The sequence below is a fragment of the Talpa europaea genome (assembly GCF_964194135.1).
Source record: "Talpa europaea genome assembly, chromosome: 1".
Lineage (NCBI taxonomy): Eukaryota > Metazoa > Chordata > Mammalia > Eulipotyphla > Talpidae > Talpa > Talpa europaea.
Window position 1 is genome coordinate 130,825,217 of NC_140073.1, and position 10,368 is coordinate 130,835,584.

A 10,368-nucleotide genomic window follows, 5' to 3' on the forward strand; every position below is an offset into this window, starting at 1 on the left:
CATGTGGGACCCTCGCCCGGTGGCCAGGGATCGAACCAGCGCTGCAGAGGCTGGGGGCAGCTTCGCAACCCAACGCTCAACCGCTGCGCCACCGGAGAGGCCCTCTTGCATTTTTTTTTAAATTGCCATATTGTGAATGACCACAGCTGTGAAGTAGGAAAACCCTATTTTTTTTAAAGATTTATTTATGCATACAAGAACTAGGGTGTAGGCCAGCAGTGGGCGGGGGGGGGGGGGTGAGATGATTCACCAATGAGGGGGAACAGGAGGACTGACTGAAATATACTGCTGAGGGGAGCAGTGAGCAAGACAGGTCTGCTGCGCCATGTGGGTCACCTCCTTGGCGGGGGATCAAACTCGTGCTGTAGTAGTTGGGGATTGCTTCATTGTGCTGACGCTTAACCCCTTGTGCCACCAGGGAGGCCCAGGAAAGCCCTATTTCAGTAAGTAAACCCTTAAATAAGGGTCCTGGAGATGATTTTGGTGGGTCTAACTTTGCTAACGGAGGCAACTTCAGTTGTCAAAGTGGCTTTGATGGTAGCCATAGTGATGGTGGGTAGGGTGGCTGGGGTTGGTTATAATTGATTTGACAGTGGTGGAAGCTACAATTTTGGCAATTTTATCTGTCTTCAAACTTTGGATCTATAAAAGGAGGAAGCTGGAGGTAGCAGCTCTGGTCCCTTTGGAGGTCAATATTTTGTCAAAACACAAAATCAAGGTGGTTCCAGCAGCAGGAGTAGCTATGGCCGTGCAGGTTTTTTTTTTCTTTTAAGGTTTTATTTATGCATATAAGAACTGGGGTCTAGGGCCTCCATGGCAGCGCAATGGATTCAGTACAGCGCTGTGAAGCTGTCTGCAGTCTCTGCAGCATGAGTTCGATCCCCGGCCAGGTAACTACCTACATGGCGCTGCTGACCTCTCCTGTCACCCGCTGTTCCCTCAGCAGTGTATTTCAGTCTGCCTTTTCTATTCCCTGCTCTGTCTCTGATGAATCCTTTCACCCCCCTGCACCTCTGGCCTGTACCCCAGCTCTTATATGCATAAATAAATCTTTAAAAAATATTAAAAAAAAGAACCTGGTCTAAGCCAGAGGTTTGGTTGGGGTGGGAGGTAGAGGGGTGGAGGTGGTGGTGAGAGGATTCAACAGAGAAAGCGGGGAGCAGAACAGGTAGATCCATTGAAATACACTGCAGCAGGTGAGACAGGAGAGGTGTGCTGCGCCATGTGGGTCAGCTCCCTGGCTGGGGATCAAACTCATCCCACTCACGCTGCAGTGGCTGGCGATAGCTTGATAGTGCCAGGGAGACCCTGGCAGTGCAGGTTTTAATTAACTGCCAAGAAACAAAGCTTGGAGAACCAGAGAAGTGATAGGAATGCCACAGGTTACAACAGATTTGTGAACTCAGCCTAGTACAGTGGTGGCAGTGCTACAAAGACATGTTTTAGAAATATGCACATGTATGGGCAGAAACCTCAAGGGCTTTATCATTCCAAGATAGTTTTTTTTTTGAAAGATTTATACACACATCTGGGGTACAGGCCAGAGATGCAGGGGGAGGGGTGAGGATTCACCAGAGTGGCAGTAAACAGAACAGGCAGACTGACTGAAATACACTGCCAAGGGGAACAGCGGGCAAGACAGGAGAGGTCTGCTGCACCATGTGTGTAGCTCCTGGGCCGGCCCGGGACTGAACTTGTACTGCAGAGGCTGCAGATAGCTTCACTGTCCAGTGCTTAACTACTTGGGCCACCAGGGAGGACCCCAAGACGGGTTTTAATGTAGTTTTCTTTTTCGCACCCATGATGCTACCTGCTAAATCTAAGTCTGATCATGATGCTGAACGTGTGAAAAAAAGCATTAAGGCTATGAAAAGACATAAACCTTAAAAGTGCATTCTACTTAAGTGAAAGATGCCATTCTGAAATGATGACATCATAATCAATGATCAGGGCTTCCTTGGTGGCCTAAGGGTTAAGTCTCAGGGTTATTACTCCTATGGCCTCTCCTGTCTTGCCTGCTCTCCCCTTTAGTGTATTTCAATGGATCCACTGGTCTGCTCTCCAAGTGTCTGGTGAATCCTCTCACCACCCCCACACCTCTGGCCTACTCCACAGTTCTATGCAAAACCAAAATAAATCATTCCTTAATCTAGTAAGGAAATGTTGATAATGAGCTAAACTATGAATGTGTGGGAGCATGCATTTCTTTGTACTTTCAATTTTGCTGAGCCCAAACCACTGGCTTACCATGCATTTCTAAATGAATCAGATAAAACTATGTACAAAACCCTGACTTTACTAAAGTCAGTTGGGTCAGTCAGACTTCACTGAAAAGGTTTCTAAAAGCTTCTCAGTTCTGAAGGAGCACAGAGCCTTAGGCAATTTGCAGAATCTCACTCAGGAGAGGACAAAAACCAGCAATGCCAAATTTAAATGGGTATAGAGAAAATTGTTTTGGCTAATTTCTAGTTCTTTGTATTCTGTAACTTGGTTTCAATATGTGCGGTTTACAGAAGGAAGGTGTAAGTCCCAATGCTAGTAACCCCTAAAATGCAAACAAATCTAAGTATTTCCAAAGTCTAAAGGAAACCTCCAACAAAATTTTTTATTTTAATGTTTTTATTTATATATATATTTACATCATTGTTCATTTTTGTACAATGTTTGATTTTTCCTCGGGTAGTTCCATAGAATTCCCAAGTAACCCATGAACCATCACTTTAGTCTCTTGTGCTCTTCCCCCCAGTTTTGATCCCTCTCCCACAGAATGTCTGATTTTTGTTTTGCCTGCTAGTTTAGTTTTTTCCTGATCTTGTTTGGTTCCCTTATATTCCTCCCATAAGTGAAACCATCTGATAGTGTTCTGCTACCACTGTCTCTAGTGAATTCTCTCACCCTCCCCACCTCTGGTATACACCCCAGTTCTTATATGCATAAATAAAAACAAATCTTTAAAAAACAAAAATTAAGAAACAGGAAAAATGGCTGGGGAAAAAACAAAGCTACAGATTCATATAAACTGCATTAGCACAAAAAATTTATTCTGGATAAATCATTTCATACAGTAATTACTGAAAAAGATAATTATTTACTTAGCTATACAGTTAATTCAAATTATCCAAACAAAATAAACATGGCAAATACAAAAAAGTAAGAAATTTCACAAAAGCTGTACAAAATAACTTAGTATTTAAAAATCAGACTGATGCAGTCTATAAGATCTTTTCAAAAGAGCTGTACAATTTTAGCTCTACAGTGCTTTTTTAAGGGGGTGAAAAAAAGGATGTTTTAATGCTTCTTTCAGAGTAATCCTTTTAGTCGGATCGTACTCTAACATCCGCTCGATGAGGTCAAACAGAAGCTCATGTTCAGCATCCTGAGAAAGCATAAATTCCTGAGGAGAAAAGAAATAGAACAGTTCTACTTTCTTACTACTTATTGTAATTTTATTTCTCCACCATAAAAACTCAAGGTTTTAGTCCCTCAAGCAATGACCCAAGCTTACCTTTAAAGGTTTACAGCGTCTTGAAACATATCTGCCAGCAGAACTGTGTTCATCCCAGTCTAATCGATCATGATGAAAATATTTACGTTTCCTAAGAATGAGCCAATATCCATTCATGTTTAGGTTGATACTGAAAACTTTAACATCCAGCAACAGCAATCGAATCAATCAGTCAGCATGCTTTTATGGATGAAAGCTTAACATGTTTTAAAAAAAGATTTAAAAGACAACCTAGAAATAATTACTGCCTTCTCCCAGAAAGTTAGGTGCTGCTTAAAAGTGAAAAAGCATTGGACTTCATTCTTTTATAGAATTTTCATTAGAACACATAGCTAAGTGGTACAAGGATAATACTCTTAAATAAAACATACCTGGTTTTTTGTATCATGTGTTTTGGTAAAGGTCCAAGAATTCTTTCCATCATCGCCAAGTGCTCCTTACTATCATGTGTCTTTAAAAAAAAAAAAAAAACAAAAAAAACACCTTATCTACTTTGCACATTCTGTTCTCATTTAAATTTCTAGTTTATAGATGGTTAGAAGTTACAAAAAGTGAATCACTTAAAAAGTTCTATGTACTTTTAGTAAAAAACAGCTGACAACAAAACATACATTAAGGCCTTACAGAAAAAGTTCAACAATGACTCCCCTAAATTTTTACCTCCCCGGTGGCCTAAGGGTAAAATCTCAGTACTACCAAGAGTGATGGCCCTCCCATCACAAAGCAGCCTGAGTTTGATTCCCAGCCAGGGAAGTGACCCACATGGTGCAGCAGACCTCTCCTCTCTTGCCCACTGCTCCCCCTCAGCAGTGTATTTCAGTAGATCCACTTGTTCTGCTCCCCATTGTCTTTGGTGCATTCTCTCACCCCCTGTAGCTATGGCCTACACCGCAGTTCTTCTACGTAAAAATAAAAATCTTACAAAAAAATCTTAAAAAAAAAATGACATTATGAAGGCATTACAAATACCCAATAGTGCTGGAATTACAGGATTTTTACTTCCTTACAATTAGCTACAACATCTATACAAGAAAAAAAAATCTATGAATGTATACTTTGAAGTATTCATTCACAAAAAATTAAAAAATAACAGTTCATTTATATCAACAGGCACTTTTCTCACACAAAACCACTCAAACAGATCACTGTCACTTACTGGAAATACTGTAAATCCAAGGTAGTATTCAATAAGAATACAGCCTATACTCCAGACATCACATGGTTGGGACCATCCTAGGGCTGCGAAGTAAAGCAAACCATTAGGAAAAAATGCTTAATATTTCTTAAAGTCATTTTTATAAAATGTCATTTGATGTTTGATCTGGAAAGATCCTAAAAGAATCACTTAATTCAAAATTAAATATACTAAGGTAGTATGTAAAACTTAGGGCTTTGGATACATTTGGTTTTCAGGTCTCAAATCTGGCTCACTCTAGTGATTTAGAATAAACCATTCCCCTCCCTACACCCTCTTTCCTAACCCGTAAAATAGGGAACTACCTATACCATGCAAGGACTAACTGGATACAAAAAGTTTCTGGGATGTAACAGACATTAAATGACTGTTTTAAAAACCCCATCATAGGGGCCTCCCTGGTGGCACAATGGGTTAAGACTCAGCACTATGAAGCTACTGCCAGCCACTGCAGCACGAGTTTGATCCCTGGCCATGGAGCTACCCGTATTGCGCAGATCTCTCCTGTCTCGCCCGCCTGCTCCCCGCAGCAGTGTATTTCAGCAGATCCGCCTCTTCTGCTCCCCACTGTCTCTAGTGAATCCTCTCATCCCCCCCCGTACCTCTGACCTACACCCCAGCTCTTGTATGCATAAATAAAATAAACCTTTAACAAATTTATTTTTATGTAATAAATTTTAAAGTCAATTTCTTCAGTAAAGCTACGTACAGTTTTCCCATGCACAATTAAGAAATTCTTACCTAAAATTACTTCAGGTGCCCTATAATGCCTTGTAGACACTAATGTACTGTGATGTTCATCATCATATGTTGCACTTCCAAAGTCTACAACTTTAATATCTGGATTTATCAAAGTACGTTCATCACGTTTCTGAAAAACATAAATGATGTCAGTTAAGGAAGCAAAACATTAAGGTATAAAACATTCATCTGAGGCTGTAAACATTAAAGATATACCATTTTTGGATTATATGCCTCTGTGTAGTCAGATGTCACAAATAAGATGTTTTCAGGTTTTAAATCTGTATGAGTCAACTTATTACTGTGCAGAACTGAAAATGAAACAGAAAAAGTTGCTGTTACATAAAAAATCGACAACCACCCCCAAATCTAGGCAAACCAAGCCAAAAATTCCTAACAAAAAGACTTCTTTGATACACCTTTTCCACATGTCCAAGCGATCATTCAGTAGCCTGCCAGACAATCAGGGACTAAAACCTACTATCCTCCGACTACCCTAATAACTGGTTAAAAAGTAAAGACAGTAGCATTTTTCTCTTGTGATGCTGAGAATGGCCACTAGTCCCCAATTCTAGCGTAATGGTATAGGTTAATTTTTTCAGTAATCAGAAAGGCTAAACCACAGCTTACAGGAAAATAGATCAATCTATGTTGAAAAGCATACTAACTAAAAGAAATGTGAGGAACTGAACAACATCATGTTCTCATACTTACTCTTTAATCATGCTTCTAAGTGCTTTATACTAGATACCACTTCATTTTCTTAAAAAATGATCCAAATCAGTGTGGCAGCAAGTTAGCCTCAATATACTCAAATTTCTGGAAGATATGCCAAGTACTTACAATTCACAGACTTGCATATCTGATATGCCATCTTCCTGATATGATCCAGTCGAAATGGCAGAAAACCATTTTCTTTTATGAAGTCGTAAGTACTAAGTCCCAAAAGTTCAAAAACAATGCAAATGTGACCATGATGTTCAAACCACTCCAACATCTGGACACAGCGGCTATAAATATGTAAAAAGTAACTTGAGTATAGGTTTTTTAATCCAAAAGCTACCTGATGACATTTTTCCAAGTTCTATTTTGATACTTACAATGTACTGTTTGGGTCTGTTGTATTTAAGTGTTCCAGAACTTGTATTTCTGAGCGAGCAGCTTCACAATATCTATCCACATTTTTAACTATTTTTACTGCCACACGTCTACCTCCCCTGCCAGAAAAAGTTCAGATTAGAAAAACAATACAGATGATGTCCACTTCTTTTTCTCTAACACTCCTTTCAAAGTGCATTTCTTATACTCTCTACCTCCTCCCCCACACTGCCCAACATGTGAACACCATTTATTTTTCATGCCTTGAACAGATGCTTGAGCCTGCTGAGGGTGCTGGGCCTTGAGCAGGACCATGCACTACTTGTACTTTTACCCATGGTATTTGTTTTCTTAAATTTATGGTATAGCATTCAGGTTTACCTGATTATGATTAAGTATTCCCTCCTAACTGCAACTCAATCTAAGCAACTAGAAAGATCTTGGGTCATTTGGTTGGTAATACAAACACGTGCTGAGTGACAAAAGCTTCTTTTATCAGACCACCATTCATATGAATTATTTTTTGGTCCTCCAAGTAAACTATGCATCAACTATTCTAATTTAACCAGAATACTGATACTTGACTACCTCAATCAGCTTGACCAAATAAGACTCAACTTCAAAAAAAAAAAAAGTACATAATGAATTTTCTAGTCCTATGGTACCTGGTGACTAGTAAATATGTCAAATCTTTCTTTAGTCACGATCACTAGAAAAGTTGGGAAACAGTGGAGGCATAGGTAGGAACTCATTCTTAGAATCTTACAATAGTAGGAAGCCTCACCCAATAATTTAGAAAAAACCCCTATCATTTGGAAGGAAAAAACAAAGCAGGACATCATGTAACAAAAAAAGTAAAACTTCCCATACTATCTTAAATTTCAACCAGGACTTTGATGGAAATAGGTTATTAAAGTATGACACCAATTTATAAATTTTCTCAGTTCTCGACATCTTGTTAGAATGTAACATGGCAATTTCAAACAATACAGGCTTCTAGGTAACCACCCTGAAAACTGTCAGTAGTCTGGGTTGCAAAGCCCCTAATGTAAAAAAATCAATGCTTCTAAGGCTGAGAAGGACTGACTGGGAGTGGGGAGGAGTACAGCCACAACTGTGTCCAGTGGGATAACAAAAAAAAAAAACAAAAAAAAAACAACAAACCTCCTCACTGAAACAATAAAATCTGTTCTCACTTCAGCTTACCATTAACATTAAGAGACTGCACATGCTCTTCATAGGTACTGATTAAAAATACAGGTCAATGCCTTTTTCTGGTAACTTCCTACATCTAATTAGGTTGAAAATCCAAAGCAAAAAAAGGTGTAATTCATTGTCAGACTATATTCTAAAGCAAAATAAATTTCTGCACTATTGACCTCCTCAAATGCAATCTCGGGGTAGTAAACTTACGCTTTATGATCGATGCACTCCACGACTTTTCCAAAAGCTCCTTCACCTAAAGTATCAACAATTTCATCTAAAAGAGAGAAACAAATCTCAGTCATACCACGAAGTGGAAACATTTTACTTATCATAATAAATGCTATCAATGCAGATTATTCTAGTTGATGCTACAAATTTCCTTATCACTAGATACTTTATTGGTCAACACTGCCAAAAAACATATATAACTATTTTAGGTCTAATTTCATTCTTAAGCTAATTTCATTAACTTGATTTACTATTTCGGAAGTTCTGTATAACAAACATTAAATTTCTAAAGAAAGCAAAAACACAATCCCCCCCCACCAAAAGAAATGGAAAAAAAAAGAAAAAAAAAAAGAAAAAAAAAAAAAAAAGAGAAAGAAAATAAGATTTCCAAATCCCTGAAATCTTAGTCTATATATAGATTATGTTATCTGAAAAGTTAATAAGTGTTGAAAAATATTCTATACATCTTGCACTTAGTACGTCTCCACTCTGACAGATCAGGTGACCCTCCTCATCATCCTCTACACTCCTGGTTCTTTTCCTTCGGTGACTCTTCTGGAAACGTCAAGTGGGCGGCACCAAGATCATCCAGCCAATCAATATACCCGAGTGAATTCAGGGCAGAATACGAAATTCATTCAGCGGGGAGATATTCAGGCATTCAGATACACGCCAGGCCACAAACGGTTGGCAGGAGCAATTTCAAATTCAGTCCCCAGAAATTCACAGGGCACATAGTTTATGTTAACAGGAGAAAAACATGGCAAGGAACAGATTTTCAGATAAGATACTCAAAGTGGCAAGGCAACAAAACATAATACAATTGTTTTTCTTTTTAAAAAAATGCTTAGTTGTAGCAGTCACTGAAACATAATTTTAAGTTTCTAGTGTCCTAATTTAATGTGCAGTTGTAGGAGGTAATATTTACTTGTCAATCTAGACTGTGGCCAAATTAAGATTCCCTAGCTAATCTAAGAAAACAAATATTAAAACAGTAAATAAAATTAAAGTCCTAATTTGGGGAAGGAAAAAAGATTTGACATACATGACTGACTAAATGTCACCTGAACCGATTTCCAAATTAACATATAACTCATCATGTTCAAATCTGTTAAGTGGCTTCCTTAGTGAAAAAGGATTACAGGGCATGCTTTGCTATGACAACTGGGCACCCAATTTTCAATGACACAAAAATAAATGCCAATTGTATTTTTGTGATAAAGCCTCAACTTAACAAATTAAATTTCTTGAAGTACTATTAAAAAAAATCAGAATATCTTCTAATCATTATTAAATAAATGAACCTAAAATAATCACCTCCCTTATATCAGTGGAATGACAAATAAGTTGCCAATAACAGAATCTATTACTAAAGAATAAAATATGTACTGCATCTCAGGAATTTCCTACCAATACATAAACATAAAAAAGAATCCTGCAAGTTAAAATTGAGATGACTTCATCTTCCTCAAATAAACAAGCACAAATTCAAGTTTTCCTGTTCCACATGGGAATTAAATTTCCAAAATGTTTTAGAAGCGTTCATACCCCATGTGAATGATGATGTGAAGTACTGTGGTGAATCCTGTGTTTGCTTTTATAACTACTTCTTCCACTTCTACCAGAGGACTTGCTACTATGGTTTTGATATCTGCTTTCATGGTCTCTATGGTGACGTCCAGGTTCATATCCTTGACTGTAGTCATTTCTGTATTCATCAACATAACGACGACTATGATAATCTTTCTCATTTATAGATCTGCTTTCTAAATAATGGCTAGAGAAATAAAAAAAAAATTTCAATGCTTTATACTAATATAAAATATCCTCAAATTATCATATCTCCCCAAAGACAGCACTTGCCGCCATTGGAAATAAAAGGCATGATAATCCACCACTTATCCACAAAAATATTTTCCCATAGTTTTCTTAAGATATAATTGACATAACACTATAGCGAAAATGTGGCTTTATATTGAGACATTTTAAGTACCCTCCTTACCTATCAGAAGTTTTAGAGTGATTATATTTGCAGCGCTTGTTCTCCCGGGCACTGCTATGAGATCTCCTTTTTCTTTTATGACTGCTGCTGCTCCTCCACTTTCCACAATCCCATTCTTTTTCATCCCAATCAGGACAGCAAGTTCTCTTTGAGTGTCTCATCTACATTTAAAAAAAAAAAAGTTTTTTCATCTAAATTGTCCCCCACATGTCAACAATGAGCAGTTTCAAATTCACTCTAGTTGCGAACTTCTGAAACTGTTCTTTTAAATCAAAGTTCAAGTCACTGTCACTCAACCTAAAATCACTGATAAGCCTAATTTTTTTTTGTTCCAATTTCACTATAGGTATTCTGCATTATTCATTACGAGCTCATATTTAGTGGAAGAGTGTT

General features: G+C 38.0%; 1 protein-coding gene across 1 annotated transcript; it reads right to left on the minus strand.

Moving 5' to 3' along the window:
• Positions 1-3,250: 3,250 nt before the first annotated feature.
• On the minus strand, positions 3,251-10,136 carry CLK1 (CDC like kinase 1; the record flags this gene model as incomplete). The annotated part of the gene is made up of 12 exons (XM_084231294.1): positions 3,251-3,394; positions 3,506-3,596; positions 3,877-3,956; positions 4,662-4,744; positions 5,442-5,571; positions 5,658-5,752; positions 6,285-6,451; positions 6,542-6,658; positions 7,953-8,019; positions 8,438-8,528; positions 9,522-9,750; positions 9,976-10,136. 12 exons carry the CDS (start codon positions 10,134-10,136, stop codon positions 3,251-3,253), a joined length of 1,455 nt encoding a protein of 484 aa, XP_084087420.1.
• Positions 10,137-10,368: the final 232 nt, after the last annotated feature.